The 19138-nt window shown below is 37.0% G+C and overlaps 1 protein-coding gene across 16 annotated transcripts in view; it reads right to left on the minus strand.

Moving 5' to 3' along the window:
• Positions 1-1087: 1087 nt before the first annotated feature.
• DLG1 (discs large MAGUK scaffold protein 1) overlaps positions 1088-19138 on the minus strand; it is a 173891-nt gene continuing 155840 nt past the window's right edge. For 11 of the 16 annotated variants that reach the window (XM_068955177.1, XM_068955175.1, XM_068955174.1 and 8 more), the window contains 7 exons: positions 16574-16615; positions 13308-13358; positions 10590-10691; positions 10178-10350; positions 6102-6211; positions 5619-5710; positions 1088-2789 (listed from right to left, as the gene is read on the minus strand). In XM_068955177.1, the coding sequence (XP_068811278.1) occupies positions 2683-2789; positions 5619-5710; positions 6102-6211; positions 10178-10350; positions 10590-10691; positions 13308-13358; positions 16574-16615 (677 nt within the window). In that variant the 3' untranslated portion in view covers positions 1088-2682. Of the gene's footprint in view, positions 2790-5618; positions 5711-6101; positions 6212-10177; positions 10351-10589; positions 10692-13307; positions 13359-14925; positions 14962-16573; positions 16616-19138 lie in introns of all 16 variants that reach the window. The other 5 variants (XM_068955178.1, XM_068955176.1, XM_068955171.1 and 2 more) reach the window with 2 other exon arrangements.

Genomic DNA, 19138 nt, shown 5'->3' on the forward strand with positions numbered 1-19138 from the left:
GCATCAAGAGAAATATACATATATTCTAGAATATAAATTTTAAAATAAATAATATAGAATACACTCAAAAATCAAAGACCTATCAGCGCATGGTACGGGAAAAAATCAGGTCCAAAGAAACAGCGATTAATGCAGTCCTAAAAATCACAAAATAAAACAAGTCAACCAGGTACATCAGGGCTGTCAGAATCAATTTTTCTGCCAGGGCCAAAGGGAAAAATGTAAACAAATGAACAAAAGTAGAGAAGATGCCCCAGAGTCCTTTGGGTTTTCTTGGTCTTGCATCTGGGACTAGTTTTCACTCCAGCTTGATAAGCGTGCAGGTTAAGTACCGTGGACTTTAGCCTGAGTGTAAAGCAGAATTTGGTGACACCTAGCTAATACTTGAGAAATGCTTGGAAGAAAAGCTCTATGGAAATTATTCAGATATTCTTATATGTGAAAGAGTAATTCCTCACAAATCTTTTCGGCGAAACAGGAAATAAAACACTTTATGATGGGTTAGAAGAAGAGGTGGAGAAAATAAAAATGTATAGGATGTAGAAATCTCAAATGTTATTACGGGTTTGCAGATTTCTCCATAGATATCTCGGCTGAGTTTAAAAAAAACGGATCTAATAACTGCTCTGTCTTAAGGTGGCTCGTTGTACACCTCAAATGACTGGTCTTCTTCTGAAGAAGCAGACTACAGAATACCTCCAGAAATTTAGAAAATTTACAGTTTACACTTAGAAATTTACAATGTTATTTGTCAAAACTTATTCAGTCCTACACACTTTGCAACTCCAGAGGTAGAAGGATCCTCAGAAAGACAGTACAGACCACCTTTACTAATCTAGAGAAACAAAAATGATTTGGGGCCATACACTGGCAGCTTATAGCTACTATAAGGATTATAAGGATTCCACAAGAACTCCAACAGTATTTTGTCCCAAGTTGAAACCTGCATTGAATGTAACAACTTCACTAGCCCCATGTGGTCAGTGCTCTTCTACCACATTATTTTCTTTTACAGTCTTGGCTAATTTTTAAAAAAATCCTATATCAACTGTATTTCCTTCAATTAAAAACACATTTGACAAACACATTGTACAATAAAGTTTATTAGCTGTTCTCCTCTTTCTAACAAATGGAATGGATAGCGTGGATAATTCTTTACAAACCAAAGCTAATTTGGTTGAGTGACAGCACCGTGACACCCCTCTTACAAACAATCAGTTTGAAATAAGCAATGGCAGGTACCAAAAAAGATGGGATTAAGAGAGTTTTCTTACTGAAGTTAGTTCCACATTTTGCTACAATGTATTTATAACATTCAGCACAGAGGTCTGTGCTTTGCAAATGGAAGATCTTGTACCCTATGCAATCCATGAACAAACACAGAAAAACAAAATGTACTCTTGACTCTGATTTCTCCCTTTGGTTAAAACATGCATATTAAAAGAAAAAAAGTACAAACATCTGAAATTTTGTAGAAAAGAGGAGAACTTGCACATATTTTTTCTTTTAACTAATATTCCCTGGACTTTTTGCCCAGCCACCTTAGCCCACTTAATTTCATGTGATTAAGGAAGGTAAATTCTAATCTGCATTTTTATTCAAAACAAAAAGCTAGGAGTAGGTGGTAAAAGAAAAATATATATTTTTTATATATATATATATTTATACGTGTGTGCAACTATGTAAAGAAAATAATTCCCATAGTTACAGAGTTTAGTTAAAGAAAGTTTAATATATATATATATTTATTATAACAAAATAGGCAGTTATTGTGGGTAAAATATTCATTAAAATCTGACCCCTAAGAACACACGCATTTTTAGGCTACGAATCACACACACTCATTGCCCTAAAGACCATCTCTGCAGCTGTTTTCTGTATTACTGCCAATGGAAACTTGGCATTCCTTTGAAAAATATAAGGTATCCTAGCACCTAAACATATTTTAGCCTCAAAAAGTGTGATGACCATTATCTATAAACAATTTCTGTAAGACACCATAAAGTGTTGCACGAGGAAGATTAAAAACATTACACATCTTTGTCCCTAGCAATTTTATTGGCAAAAAATGAAAAAATAGATTGTAAGAATATTCACATGAAATTATGAAAATGAATATCCCTTGAGAAGTAGTAATGGGAGTTAATGAAAATGCTAACTCAAAATTTAAAAGTTTCTCTTTAATTGCCTGGAAAGAAAAAATTTTGTGACAAAAGAATTTAACTCTGAAAATAAAACCTGAAACTGATTGCCCTGACCAAACCACGCTATTAAACGTGCAAAGTTGCTCATGATTTACAGCTTTCGTGAATACAACTTTTCTTTCAATTGTTACGAAATTTTAAAAGAACATCTATAAAGCTTTTTTGAAAAATCTTTGAAAGTTTCTTTCCCTTAAACATTAAGGAATTTTACCAAGTAATCTCCCCCCCCCCCCCAAACTAATAGCTGGTCAGGCCATTCCACTTGTCATGTTTGAAAAATGGCAAACCAACAACACACAATACAAATTATTTAAACTAAGAGACACCAGATGTATAGCATTATGAGAACTGCAGAATGTGATGGTTAGGACATGAACCACGCTGGAAAGAACTAGAGGCAGGCTCCACTGGAAGGGCTTAAGAGTTGTCAGATGTAGTAGGGGACGTCAGTTAGAAAACGAAAAATAAAAACCTATTTTCATAATTTTTCCTTTGCTGGAACCCAGATGTAAGGCCCCGACTGTTCTTCTATGATCTGTTTCACTTGGTTGTAGATTTCTTCCAGTGTGTCTCCTTGGACAATAGCTGCAAAACATAATACGGCAATCAGCAATCATCTTTTCTAGCTCTGTAAAGAAACTAAGATGTTTTAAGCTCTTCTCCTTCGAGAGCAACGAAAGGATTTTAGATTGCTGAAGGAATGGACACCCACTGAGATCTCTGGTTTCTGCTGGGACTGAAGCAAATTGCTGATGGGATTACAGGACACCCAAAGCACTGTCCGTCCTGCTCAGAGGCCTGGGGTTAGGAAGTGGTTTTCCCTGTACTGCAAATGTGCACACATAATAAGGGGGTTTTTGCCCTTCCTAACTTCATGTCAGAGTTGGTGTAAGTCAATTCATGTCTTCCAGCATTCTTTTTGGTCCAACTTTCACGTATGTTTCCAACATAAGCAGACAAGACAGTACAGAGCTGTGTCCTCATGCAGTCAGTCAGTTTGAGGCTGGCTTGATGTAACGGAGATGGGTGAACTCCTCAGTTGCATTCTGAAACCCCACAGAGAGGCCGGCAGACCTTTCCGTTTCTACCTGCTGGCACTAGCTTTGATCTTGGCCAGAAAGAGGAAGAACTCATTGAGTTTGTTTTCCAGTCAATAGACTGCACTTTCACAGGCAATAGGCCTTCCTTACGCAGTTAAAGTAGAATTCATATTCAGATTGTGTAAGTTTTATGCATTTTCTCCAAGGCTAGAAAATAGAAATGAGCCAATATGGAAATGTTCTGACATATCACAGTAAAGTATGGTCTGGTGAGAACGAGAAAGAAGTTTGAGCTGTTCATACCACACTTCAGTCTGAAATAGCAATCATCATGAGATAGCAACTTGTTTTTAATTATAATTGCCACCTCAGTGGTGATAATCCAAGAAATAAAGTTTAGCAGGAAAGATAATTTTGGAAGCAGACCAGAGGCACTCTTTTTTTGCATTAATACATTACTGATGCTTCCGAGCTCTGCCTTCATGCAAATTACTTCCTTTTTATTCCTAACTCATCCTTCTCATCTCTTAAAAACTTCCTCCCCGTCTGCAGCCCAGTGTCACAGTGCCTGTGGGAGGCGGCGGCTGTTCAATTATTACAGCTCAAGTGCAGTGTTCACAGCACAATAGCGCACTAGGAGGATTCAGAAATGCATTTGCAGTAAAAAAGGCCATAAGCTTCAGAATCTTACTTCTCTCTAGCTACATTTAACTATTTTTCCTCTAAAGCCTAATAAGAAGATGGACGTGCTCTTCATATGCTTCAGGGCAAAGTCTAAACCTGTTTAAGCTTAACCTGCTCAGGAAGTGGCTTTCAGTTATCCCACACAATGCGGTATTTTTAACAGATTAGAGAATGCTCACACATTCTCTTTTACCAGTGGAGTCATATGGGTAGGAGCCTCCACATGCTCCACGATTGTAATATCTTCAAGTACCTCAAACATTCGGAAAAGGACTTTTTCTCTAAACTGGATTATCAAGGACAGGAACCTAACCACAGGATGTTGCTATCTGCTTTTGTCAACAAAGCCTTATGCTTCTGAGAAACAAGAAGCATGGTCCTGAGCACAAGACCTCATAGAAAGGCCCATAACTTTTTGAAACATCTTGAATTTTGTCCCTTCATTTCCTGAAGAATTGCTAGACATGATGTCGCCGAGACAACCTGGCAGAACACCAGCTACTAACTACTAAATATTTAATTAATGTCTATTTAAATGAGCTCATTAGATAGGAAGCAGACATGACAACATATCAGTTTCCCGAAAACAAATCTGACATACTGGGAACTCATTTGGGAAGGAACTCTGTAATAGGAAGAATTTGCAATACGTGTTGAGAATCTCATAAATTTTTTGGTGCACGCAGATGAAGAGCTGTGGGAAGAGTGGGAAAGTTAGCAGCAGTCGTGGGAGAGAGTGACAGCTGGGGGTGCAGCAGCAAAGAGGGAGGCGGACAGAAAAGGATGGACTCAAGTTGTTCAATGGGTGGTGCACGAGGCAGAGAACAAGAAGACTGAGACAGGGAGTCTCCTGGCTCCTCCATCTTCCTCCCATAAGGAGCTGCCATCTTCTCCTGTGTCTCTGCCCAGGTTGAGCAGATGGTTCAGAGAGAAGCTCTGAATTCACAGCTCTGCCACCATAAGAAGTGGAAGAAGAAACTGGGCAATGGAGACGTGTCACAAAAAGGAGGTAAATGGAGCAGCAAATAGTGAAACACTACCAGACAGAGTGCAATAGGAGGGAAAGGAGCCAGTGTCTAGGACAGGAATAGACAAGGCTCTTTCCTGTCCTCCCCAAGATCAATTTCTACCCTCCTCAGCTTATCAGGCTCCTCCTATTGCAAGTGACAATGCAAAAAAAAATTAGCACAGCTTGAGTGCTTGCAGCTGATCCCTTGTTGTTACAGTTAGGTTCACGGCATGCATTCATTTGATTTGCTAGAGTACCATAATGCTGTACTGTCTAATTTCCAGAAGTTTAATTACTAAAATTCTTTACTTCCTGATTTCAAAAAATTAGAAAGTAATCACATTCTACAGAGAGTTTTGCTGGGGCAATCTTAGCTCTGCAATAAAAAGTTTTAAGCTTTCAATATATCAACAAAGCAAACATTTACATGTCAATAACTAGAAAAATAGTAAAGTTCTCATGATTTTAGGACCTAAATTAAGCTCCAGATAAGGTTTTGCATTTACTGAATTCATCAAACTGGTACCAATGTAGGAGTACTGCGACTGCTCTATGCCTCAAAGCAATCGCAGACAGCCTGCAAACAAGATTCAGCCTTATCTTAACAGTGTGGCAATTACTTTGCAGCAAGCAATAAAATTCCAACTTGCAGAAGAGAACAGTCCCCCCAAAAAACCAAACCTGTGAAATGTTCAGTAAATTCTTGCTCCAGTTTCATGGCTCTCTCAAATGTCTTCCTGGCTTGCTCTTCTGTTAAGCGTTTATTCATTTCCCTGAGATTAAAAATATAATACATAAAAAACAACTATCAAATACTTAGGATCTTTTGAAACAAGATTTTAAATTGCTGTCTGAGCATTAACCCTAGCAAAAAGCTGAGACACCTAAGTAGAGACTATAGTGGGAATGAGCTGTTCTGATGCTAGGTTGCCTGGAATTCTGCATAGACAGCAGGATTCATTCTCAAGCACTCTTGATTTGGATTTGAAACCCCGTTTAAAAGTCCCCAGAAATTCAACTCAGGAAGTTGCATGAACAAAACAAATAATTAAATGTTGTTTAAAATACAAATATTATAATTTTCTTCACACGACCTGCAAGCTGGCTTTGAAATACACTGACAATCTCAAACAACTTAGCCTGGGGTACTTTGCTTTTACTCACATGATGTTTTCCACCGTTTTGGGTTTAATAAAAATGGAGATTGGGTACAGCTGGGCAATCTGCAACCTTTTGATCGCATTACCAGAAACATCAAGAATGCAATGTTTACCCTAAAAAGTAAGAGAGAGAAGGGAAAATGGTATTACGCAGAGTTCAACTCACAGCCATGTATAAGAATTTAGAAGCGAAAACGTGGCTCCACTGACGCCAGTGAAATTGAAGTATCCACATTAATAGTATCATGATTTCACCAAGCTGGCCTGGGGTTCCACAATATTTTTGTGTTGAGGTCATCTGTCGTTTGAGATGTTCCTGACCCTTCATCCTTCCTTTCTCCACCAGAGGTTGCAGGCCAACCAACAATGCTGATTCATCCGAAGGAATAGCTGTACTTCAAACTACATCAGTAAAATGATAATTTCTTCCCCCCCCCACCTCCTTTGAGGATCTTTTAAGAACGTGGCCATCTCGCAGATCCAGTTTAGGGCAAAGCCAGATGACTTAACTGGCATATCTGAGTGAATAACCAACGCTGGTGGCATGGGAATTGGCCACCATCAGAACAGTCAGAGAGAACTGAACACAATCCCTTTCCTCCCCCTAGGTATCACACTGCATAACATCAGATTTGAGATAGTGAACGCAACTTGTTTGGGCTGATTATCTTTTCAGAAACAAGTATACCTTAATCCTTCCTTGGGCAGCTGGAAGAGAATGCAGCTGCTTTTCTCTTTCCCTCTGTTCTCCCACTACAGGCAACTCTCCAGCTCTCAGGGTTTCTCATGCCACAGCCTCTCCTGTTCCTCAGCTCCTCCCGTCTCTAACACCATTACTTCCTTTTCCTTCAAACATTTTTATTTCTTTTCTCTCTGGGCAGCATACGAGTAATTTGGGATCCAACATTTTAGAAAGGAATAGGGAGGAGGGGAAGGAAGAGAAGAGGAGGAAACAGCTCTTGGATGACTAAAATGAGAAAAGCCTTTTCTGTAGTAGGAGACCTGATAAGAATGACAGAATTCTGAGCCAGGATATAAACCCACAAGCATCATAAAACCAAAGGTTACTTATATCATGAAACACTTCCTGAACCTGTGCGAGACCAATCCTTGGAAGACACAGTAAAGAGCAAGGAAGCAACTGTAATTTGAAATGACTGAAACGTTTCTGCTTCACAGCAGAAGGGATCACTAGAATAATTTAGGCTTGACCTCCTGCACAACAAAGACCACACAATGTATTCCAGGAATTCTTACAGAGAAGTGAAACATTCTTCCAGCATAAACAGTACACATCTGCTTGTTTTCAGCTGGGGATTAACTGCTTCCCACCTCTTTGGGAATCACGTCCATGGATCAGGAGATTAACTGACACCATCTAATGTGTTTGTATGTTGTAGCAGTGTTTTACTACATGCGCTGACCTGTCCGCACCTTCTATACAGTATCTCTTTCAGAGTGGCATACGCTCTGGGAAATGAAGAACCAAAAAAACGTTATCTGGTCCATTTGCCATTCTGGGATAAGGCACTTAGTATTTTTGCAGAAATTGCTGTTTGGACCAACAACAAATGCCTGGATAACCGGTGCCAAAGCCTTTCTGGGCATAGGGTGGAGGACTAGACTGCTAGCATAGTACATGGGCTGGGCTTTATGAGATACGACTGTGTCCATTTATGCTAAATTAGTAATGAATGTGCATTAAGAACAACCTCACATGCACAGAGGTTAATAGTTCCAAAGAAAAGAATATATGAAAATTCCTTTCAGATGAAGATGTGGAAGACAAGGAAAATAAATGCAAGTAGCTTATGATATAATTATCATGCTTTTGTCACAGGAAGACATTATGCTCTTTGTTTACAGTAAATTTAAGTAGAAATTTTTTTTAGTTCCACATTTGTACTACATCTGCTTGAGAAACATAGAAGAGTACTCAGTGCCTACTCCAATAACTAAACAATGGTATCAAAAAGCATCATTAGCAGTTGCTGTTACAGGTGAGGGAGTTAAGAAGGATACGGATCAGCTGAAAGCATGGGTGAATGAACACAAATTAATGTGCATTGGTGTGCATAATGTTTTTAATTGCAAATCTGTTGCAAAAAAACTATTTCTGGTACTTTTTGGGTGGTAGCAGCCACTTATGCCAGGGTGCTGCCTGCATTCCTCATATAAAATACAGAAATGGCCTTTTGTATCCCCTCAGTAAGATTCAGTGAAGAGACTCATCTTCACAAGGGAGAAGGAGAAGTAGTCAAGGAAGGCACAGCCACTGAGCAAGGAGGTTGCACCACTGCCAAACCTCTGAAGTTAAGTCCTGAAGGACAGGCAACCACTCCCCCAAGAAAATAAAGTAAAGAGAGAAACTGCTGCAGCTACCTAAAGTCTAAAGGTGTCGGTGCAAAAGATTTAATAGCACAGAGGCAGCTGGCAGTACTTTGTTTTCATGGCAGTTTACAAAAGATTCGTCATCATTCTGTCCCTTACTAAGCTACATCCCACTTGATGGGCAAAAAGGACATTGCCAATTTCAAGTTTAGGATGGACCCAAAGGAGTGTATCTGCGCTACCAGGTAAAGAGACGCTGACAGGTTTACGTTCAATAAATAGTTTCAACACTTAACCATATATGATTGTGGTCATCATTTAACCACATACTTTATTCAGCTTCCCATGCAGAGGACTGTTCATTTACTTTACCAATTCTGTAATTAAATTCCTTTTCTCTATTTCCTTCCTTATATACCAGTGGGCCAGGGTCTACTTCATACAGTTAGAAAGACAGCAGAATAAAACTTCATCGTATGAGCCGCAGAATGTCACCATGTTCTCCTCCGTTTTTCAGCTCAATAAATTACACTTTCCTGGAGACAACACCACTCAGCAACTTGGACAGAACGGGCTACGCTGCTTTCCAGAGGACTAGCTACACTCTCATTTCACACAGGTAAATTGCACTTACCCTCTGTGTCCCAATTGAAAGTGCCTACAAATATGAGTTCCCACACAGAAAACAGCTAGCTTTTCTTTCATACAGATCAGGTAATGGAAGGTGGAATTTATAGCAACCTTTGTTAAGAATTCTCACAAAGGAATTCTCTTTAAAATAAGCGTCTTAATATAAGAAATATGCTTTCTCCCTCCCACTTTTTTTCAGAGAGCTCGGTTAAAATTCAGTTTAAATTTAGAAATACTTTGATTTTGCAAAACGTGGTTAATGGAAATTTTTTCAAAATAAACAACAATTAGTAAAGTCAATCTTCAAAATTTAATGCTAATTATGTGAAAGGTCTTTCTAAAATCAAGTTTATTACATTCATTCTTTTCCTTTTGTCAACCAAATCTGTTAAGAGTAGGAGAGAACAACACTTTGGCAAATTTTCTTCTACACACATCCATACCAAGTGTTAATCATATTAAACAACAACATCATCAACACTATTCTTCATTGATGAACTGTGCATGCAACCTAGGCTAATTAGCCTGTGATTCTAACGATATCTGCTCTGCTCTCTGTCCATAACAAAGCATGAACCATGGTTGCTCTTTTCCAGTCTTACGGACCCTTACTTATTCTGTGTGAATTCTTCAAAATAATCACCACGGAATCAAAAACTGCTCCAAGTAGTTCCCTTAGATATTTCAATGTAAATTTAATCAGATCCTGCTATCTTTATTCTAAATTAGATTAAATTAGAAAAAAAATTGTTGTTCTGCTCAGGTTCATTCTCCTTGACCACAGTCAGCCTCTGTGTTTCAAGAGCAAAAAAAACCCATAAAGCAAAAGCAATACTGATCACTCCCACCTTCTCTCATCATTTCTTTCTCTGGAAGACTCACTAAATAACAGGCTGACACTGTATTTCTTTTTGTGCTTAATCCTGTTCTGATTGCCTTTCAAAGCTTTCCTATTTCGACAGATGCGCTGGGGACGACGTGCTTTGTTACTGGTTTTGTAGAAATTCCTTTTCAGATCAGAGGGTTCCTAACGGCTTCTCGTCATTCATCTCTTTTCCCCTGTCAGCACAGTCAGAAAATCACTTGAAAAAAATGAAAGTAAAATTGGTACTGATTTACCTTTTCTGCTACTTCTCGCACTGACTGGACACTTGTGCCATAAAGATGATTATTGTACTGGCCAGCTTCAATGAATTTGTGATCCTGAATATCCTTCTCCATTTGCTCTCGAGAAGTGACAAAATGGTAATCACGTCCATCCACCTCATAATCTCGTTTTGGTCTAGTAGTATCTAAAGATAAATCAGTAATTTTTACAGCCAAACAGAAAAGTGACTTTTTCCCCTGCAATATGCAAAAGCAGTCTTCCATTTATACTGCCAAACTGTTCTTAACTGAGAGACGACTACCCATTAAAATAGTCCTAAAAAGCTTAGACAGTACAATGTTAACATGTTTTAACTCAACACAGAGAGGATAAACAACAGAAATAATCCATTCAGCATTACTCTGAGTATTTGCTGAGACTTACGTGGAACACAGGAGCCAAATTTGTCTGGAAATTCTGAGATCAGATCATCATTTATCCTGTCTTTCATGGGTCCCAACACAATCACAGGTCGAGTATAATTGACTATTAAAAATAAAGCAATAACATCAGTTATATTACAGTATGATTGCTAAGCTTTAAATTTCAGCAAAAGAAGCTTTATCAAATGGGAATGGTTTTAATATCTAAAAGTACGTACGTACGTACACCTAGGGAGAGAAAAAAAATATACTGAAGAATATACATTAATAAATACTGAAGTCAAAATGAGATGTTAGATCTTCACCCTCAAATCACTACTTCTGGTGACTGAAGATCAGTTTTGGATTATGAGGTCTTTGAAAAAAATCTTCTTAAAGTAACAGGCTTCATTCTAATGAAAATAGCATAAGGGGGAAGTCTGAAACCTTTACGCTTCAAGGAAGTACCAAAGCAGAAGCAGAGTTATTGAAATTCTAGTTCTCTGCTGGGAAAGCCTCTTTTTTTCTTCTAAAACCACAGCTTAAACATCTACATGTGAAAATACAACTGCAATGCCTCTAACTGCTAACACCTTTATAAAATGAAGTAAAAGAAGCTTAAGTCATTACAAAGTTATAAATGGCTTTTGGTTGCAATTTAAGGACAAGTAGAAGATACCTAATTATACTGGAAGTTCCATAGGAGGCAATAATGTCTAAGTAACTAAGCATTAGCATATAATTTCAGTTGTACGTATTTGGCTTTTCCGGTTGAATGTGTCATTACTGCAGGAAAAAAAAGCCCAAATTAAACAAAGTTTGGCCTATAAAATATATTTCAATTTGACTTCTGGAACTAGTTCATTTCAGTGGTATTATTAGATTGACAAAAGGCATGTCTTGGATCCAGCAACTGTTGATTTGTTAATTCAACAACAAACATCTTTGCTTAAAGACTTAAGGCCCACTAGTGCCTCAAGTCCTACTAATGCCTCAAATTCAAGCATCTTTAAATCTATTTTGGTCACTAGTTCTTTATTTCTCCGGGCTCTTTAAAAATATACAGATTTATTGTGAAAGTCAATTAGCGGACAGCTGTGGTTAACACGTGCAGAGAACGCATTCATGCAGGAAAAGGAAGGAGGTGCTGATTCTTTTATGGCCTTCCCTATACACTATGCTGAAGTTTTAAAGGGAATTACAGTCATGTATTTAAATGTTTGAGTACATAGTTATTTAAAGGATTAAGCACATGGCTCTCCTAAAAATCCTGACAGTTTTACAATACTGCAGTTACAAAACATCAGCTTGTGCAAACAGTGATCCATATCTTTCTTCTTCAGTCTTGATACATGATTCGTCTGAAATTACTTTCATTTTCACTAAACCTTTTTCCATTAAGCCATCGGGATCTGAGAAGGCGATACCAGCTAAAAAGTTGCCTCTCATTTTGGAAGACTCTGGCTTGCAAGCATGCACAGGACCAGCAGCAGCTTATTTGAAGGTGATAAACCTCCAGTTCACTAGCCTACGGGTAGCTTACCCAACACACTGAAGAAGGCCAATCATTTCTAAACATTTCTCCATTTCTAACATGGCCTTGTTCGTGCATTTCTCATCCATGACTTTATCAAGAGCCTGTCAAAATCATGATTTATACGATCTAAATAATTTAGTTTGTATTAATCTTGTGTAATACCTTTTATTTCTTTCTGAAGCTTATTGGGGAAGTGGAACCCAGGTGATAAGCTTAGTAAGCTGGAGCAGAAAGTCTGTACGTGCATGTTCCATAATGCTACTTAAAAGCAACTGGGCCATGCCACTCATTGCACGAAACCAAAATGAAACCTTAACCATCAAAATACATGTAGATACGTGATATGCATTTACTTAAATCGTCACCGGATTTTATATGGAATAGATATCAATTATTCTCAAAAGGCATCCCTTCTACAGATTAATTACAAATATATATCAAATGATGAAACTTAACTGTTAGCATCCCTGAAGGGGAATGGGAATAGTAAAAATTTTACAGCCATTATACATGCTGAAGCAAAATCAGGACCAAGATGAAAAAGAAAGTGACAGGATCCCATTAGAAATCTCTGCAAAGCATTTTATTTAAAATGTGTGATAAAATAAATCATTTTTTCCTAGCAATTTCCATTTTGATTTTACCGCATTAAATAGCCATGTTTGAAAGCATGCATTCTTATTTTCAAAACATTTTCTTTTCCTGAAAAAATTTCAGTAGGCAATTGCTGACCAGATTAGCCACGTAAGAAGCACATAGAGAAATGGGAGAAGAGACTACCATCTTATACAGACACTTCAGTTAAAGCTTACTGAAACAGACAGACAATCCATTGACTGCCTTTTTTGCTGTGCCAGAAAAAAAATGGAACAGCAGAGAAAATTCTAAAGCAATATGAAACAAGAAAGCAAAGCAGGATTTTGGGTGGTTCAATTTGATGAAACCATTAAACACAGCATACTTTACTTATGCAGTGTAAGCAGCATACAGATAATGATAAGAAGTTATCTTAATGAGCACACATTCAGATCACATGCCAAATCAATTTAGCAATTGCATTTTAGGCCTTTATGCTTTATTCACTTGAATAACACTAACAGTTCAAAAACAGTAAGTTTATCATGGTGTGCAGTATATAAAGCCACCTGAAACATTCTGATAATTCAGACAGTATTTATTTTATATTAAATGAGATCTACAAACCTTCTTGCTGATTGACCGGTTCATATGACAAGACATATTCCTCCTGGCCGCCTAAAAATGTAAACACAAAGAAATATCTATGTGTTATTTTCTAAACCAATATATTTAAACTGACTCCTTTAATGAACCATAATGAGATACAGACACTGCTCTGTAAAATATACATTACAACGATATTGATGCAGGACATTTTCCAAGAGTGATGAATTATAAAAATCACAAAGATAAGCCAAACAAAAAATTTTGAAGCATAAGACATATACAGTTTAAATAATTTCTTTGCATATGTTAGCGTGACAAACTGACGTCAAGCACAAGAACTCTGAAGCATTATTCAAATGCTGTTATAAATGTCTTCCTGAACAAATGCATGCATACTATCATTCACTGCTAGAGGCAAAGACACCTTCATCACGAGCATTTTCCAAACTATGAAGTCAGGTTTTAAAAGAACATTTTTCTATTTTTACATAGAGCTGAAAATCATGTTTTGTCAAGGTATGCATCTGTTTCATGACTTTTTTTCCATGAACTGGCACAAATACAAACACCTTCAACCCTTCTAATTCTACAAATAATAAATATTATGATTGTGTATACTGAGTAACTATTATTTGATTCTTGACTTTTTAAAGATGTACTTGGAAACAAAGAGTGCTTTGTATTATTCTCAGCTTCAGGAAGCACATCAGCAGTGAATGAAACTAAAATAAGTAAAAGTTGACCCTTTGACAGCTGCAGGCTTTTTAAAAGTTAGTGAAAGCATCTGAAATATACCTCAGTTGCCATCTCTCTTAAAAACATTTTTAGTTCAACAAAATGTCTCAAAGTAAGATTTCTTGCAGCAGAACTCTAAAAGTAAATTGCATGATAGCAAAGAATTTAGAATTCTGAAGATGCAAGCTCCTTATTATATGACATCACTGTGAAGTTTAACTAAAATAATGTCCCAATAACTCACTTGGGGAATTTTAGAATCTTCTTTGGAATTCGTGAGCCATGCTCATAACAGGCAAAGAAACATACCAATGCTATACCACGGCTGCATAGAAATGGATGGTGGATGAAGACTTTTACAAATTCATCAATTGCTTACATATGTTTTCCCTATTCCAAAGCAAAGACTATGGATATTGCAATTCTAAATTTTACAGTCTCATTAAGAATAATTAGATTTATCTTATTTGCAATAAATCTGTGTTCAAATTGTATCACAGCAATACATTAATGAACACAATTTTGATTTTTTTTTCCCCTGGTTATTGCAAGTGAGGAATATGTTAAGACAAACATGAAAACATGCAACCAGTATATTTTAATATCTCAAAAAGTTGCTCATGCAAATGAATTTCAGAAAGACAGTATATACTTTCAGAACCTCTTTTAGGCTAGGGAGAGGAATAGTGAATCACTCAACCACCAACTCATCAACAAAAGATCCAGCTCACATGTAATTAGATACTTTTGCAGAGAAGTCACATTACTACAACATCAGAAATTAGGTAAGCAAAATGTTAAAGAGATAACAAATACAAAGTATCCCCTGATTGAGGGCAAAAAGTATATATTGTCACTGCTTTTCGATACTTTGGAAAAAACGAAGATTAATAGCATGAACCTTTTGAACAACCGTACTCATCTGTAATCAAGATAACTTTCATATTAGACAGCAGTAAGAAGAAATTAAAAAAATATCATTTTAATAAAAAGTGCTTAGAATTACACATTCAGATAAGAAAATGTACGACATTCATAATGAAATCACTAGGCTTCTCAAGTAATAACAGTAAAAAACTGCCTAGTACTACCAACAATGAGCTTTAAACGTAACTATAACAAGCTCTGACAAAAACCTTAAAAAAAAAACTAGGAAAGCTACAAATTTAAGGAGAAAGTGGCACGGTGAGACAATTTGACCAGTACGTCTTTACATAAGTGACTAACTCAGGAATTTTGACAAAAGCGTGTGTGCGACTGCATGGGTGTGTACGTGTGTGTGTGTGTATGTATATGTACAGACCCATACACACACAGATTTTTTATGTAATCGGTTTCTTGTCAATTACAACACTATTAGTATTGTAACCGCTGGGGAACTTTTGTACCTACATAAATTCTCTGGAGTGTATTCATCAGTAAGAAAAATTGTTAAGCAGCTCGTTGTCTCTGAGCAGATTGAGAGCTTCCAAGCAAATATACCTGTTAGAGAAGCACTCTCCTTATTACCCCCCCAAAACGATATCTGTTTCTGAAGCATCCACTTATGTGGTTAGTGGGCAACGAGGAGCTGATCAGCAAGCCAGACAGCGTCATGCTGCGTGTATTTTACTGTTCCTTCACTCTTCGTCTCCACACCTTTTTCATCGTCCTGCTCTGCTCTGTCCTGGCTGCCAGGTCTGGGCTCAGCTACCTTACTGAAGAGCTGCTGGCTGGCACTCACTAGCACAATCGCAATTCAGACTCTGGTCTAAGACAATACTTCCCCCTCCCCTCCCCTCCCCTTTTTTTAAGGCATTGCAGAGCAGCATCGTACAGCACATTACCCAGTGTGAACACGTAGCACTACTGCAGTTTGGGTAATAAAATAGCCAATTCAGTCTAGCCTTTAAAAGATACTAGGCCTTCAAAATGAGCTAGAGAGCTTGTCATGCTAATTTATCATAACTGACTCTAGCACTGAAAGCGCGTCACGTTCTTTGAAGATAATTCAAAGCAAGCACCCACACTTCACAAAATTGGTGACAGCTGAAAAGCAAGGGTACATACATGTTTGCTCATCTTCACTTTTATTAAAAGTATCCACATATTAAATGTATCAGTTGTGAAAAACTATACATGCAGTTACTACATTACTTAACAGGTTACGCAGTTTAGTAAAGCTCCCGGTATTAACTCAACTAAATATAATTCTATTTGTCAAAATTAAATTTGGTTTCTAATGGATCTAGCTAAACTGACATCATTTATAAAAATTAGGAATTGATTCAAATTATCCTGAGTTAATTTCAGGTCAAAATAAAAATATCCATAAAGGATGATAAACATCAAGGTTCTCAGCGAATCTCCCTAGTTATTTAAAAAAAATAGAATCAAAATATAGGCAGAGCAACCTTGCAATACACCAAACACACATACAGATTTCACCTGAAGCTACCTGGGAAGTTTTGTTCAACATATAAACATCAAGAAAAGACAGACAAACAAAACCAAAGAAAGAGGTATTAAACAAAGGTTCTAAATAAACAAAGAACTTAAAAACAACTTACGGTAACTACTTTCACTATCGCTGGCATTAGAGGTTACATGCTCTGAAATTGCAACACAACGGAAAAATAAGGAACGCACACTAATGGCATGAGTACAAAAGAAAACAATTTGACAAAAATAATCCAGATGAAAGACAATACTGAGCCCATCAAAATGCTGAAATCAATACACGCTGCATATAAAAGTTTTAAGGTACTTCTCATAGCTCTCAGGATCAAGCTTAATTTCATACAAAAGGAATGGATGTTAATAGAAGGAAAAACATTAAATAGCACATCAAAATAAGATTATGAAAAGTACACTAATTCATATGTCATATGCAAGCCTGTAATTCTGGTGCTCCCACTTCAAGATGAATTCGGTTGGGTAAAAACCATGGGATTATATATTTCAACTATATTATTAATGTAGGCAATTTACTAATTATATGAAGACTCTAGGAGCAGAAAATACTGGAATATATTCCAGGAATATAAGTTCAATAATAGACACTATTCTATAGTATATTAAATAATTTACCTAAAACGCAGTGCAAAATTAAGGTTTGGTTTTTTGTTTTTGTTTCTTTTTTCCCCCCTTCCAATCATGCTTTAGTTTTCAAAAGTTGTTAACTTCTACACTGGAGCATAAATATAAATCCCACATCTCTTGCATAATAATCAAAACATTTTACTAGCTATAGGGTGCTTATATTTACTTTTTTGAGCTATGGTTATAACAGAAAATGCTAAATGAAAGTTTCACATGTTTATGACAATAAAAATTAACGCAACTGAAGTATTTACTGGTATGAATCTATTCTGTCATCTGAAAATTGTACAAGCCTAGTGCATAAATACAAAATTTGACATTCCTGAACTTTATTGTAAAGAATCAATTTTCAAGCCACGAAATAAGTCCATTTCTAATGATAATCACTGGTGTTCGCAGCTTGTGACTGCATAACATAAACTTATGTTTGACGTATACAAATTAAATACAATTAATTTTGAAAATAGAAGGCTAGCTCTGTGCATATGATACTAGAGACTGTTGTCACAGAAAATCCTCATAATAGCTTCATTTCAGTGTGTTTCCTCCACTACAAAATTGAAGAGAAGGAAGCAAAGGGACCCTGAAGGAAGGAATACAGGCACGAAACCAGAATGCCTGTAGCGATTAATAAACGTAATAAAACCGTTACAGACGTTGTAAGTAAACTGATTAACCTGTTAAAATGTTTTTGGAAAAAGTGAACCAATATGCTTAAAATGCAAATCTCTGACTTGACTGAACTCTTTTACTGTTTCAGTGTAGGAAAGGCAGAGAGATATTTTCTAACATTGGTGAGCATCGGCAGCTTGGTCCTGCTGCCATTCCATCCTCTGGTCTCGGACAAAGAACGCCCACATTGGTGTGCAAGATGCAAACAACGATGTTTAAAAGCTGATGGCAGAATATGAAAGAATTGTCTTCCAAGGGAGACATTCCACTAGTCAATTAAGAATAACTAAGTGCGGTGATAATCAGATAACGGGCACAATTTATGAAGATGCAAGACTGAACTTCAGTTTGGCCTGAACGCCAAAAACAGCATTGGTCTTGCAGAGCTCAAGCAGTAGAGCTTGCATTAAGCACAGTAAGGTAGCGTCAAGAAGTCTGACTGTGCTGAAAACAAAGGCTAGCAGCAGCCATTTGTTTTTATAACAGAATCATCTGGTGAAATTTCTGGATCATGTTACAAAGGAGTCCAAACCAGACATGATCATAAGGCCATAAAAGTTGGTTATGGTTGGTGGTTTGCTCTAGGCCAGGAAATCTCCTTACAACTAGTTTCAGAAAAGTAATTTTATAACTATCAGTATATCTGTTTAGTGATTGAGGTCAAGTATAGAAATGCACCACCTTTTCCAAGCAACTTCAGGAACACTGTGCCTAATGCAGGGGTCAAGGGAGGAGTTATACTCCGGGAAGAAATGTTATCTTTACTGACAGCTTTACTGTCCCAGAAATGCATGATAACCTACATATTTAACATCCGTGATCAAAGCAAGATCTTAACATTTTTACTTGACCTATTGCTTTAGTACAGTAGTGGTGTCCGTGTACACAAATTAGATCTGCTAGAGTAACCAGCAGCTTTCAATCTTACTACCCTCAACTGAACAGAAGCATGCAGTTCTGCAGGCAATGCAACCAATGCTTACTGCAAGTCTCCTATTAGCCACCTCCCTACATGATCAACAGTGATTTAAGAGCATCGTAAGAGTTCAGATAAGTCAGATGGAAAAGCCCTCATGTCATCTGTTAAATAAGTCTTTTTTTAATAGCTGTAAACAACAGTCACCTAGAGAGAAAGTTGAAAACTGCAACTAGTTAAAATATTATGGCAGTGTTTGTACCATTATTGCAAAAAGACACAGGTTATTTTTAAAAATAAACACAAAACCAATGTAAGAATGACATCAGAAGTATATCAACAAATTTACAATCACAGTCATTATCAAGGACAAACAAATAAGCATAAGTAAGCTTCTGAACAAAAAAAAAAAAAAACAAACTGTGATAATCACATGAACTTAAAA

The sequence above is a fragment of the Struthio camelus genome, chromosome 9 (assembly GCF_040807025.1).
Source record: "Struthio camelus isolate bStrCam1 chromosome 9, bStrCam1.hap1, whole genome shotgun sequence".
NCBI lineage: Eukaryota > Metazoa > Chordata > Aves > Struthioniformes > Struthionidae > Struthio > Struthio camelus.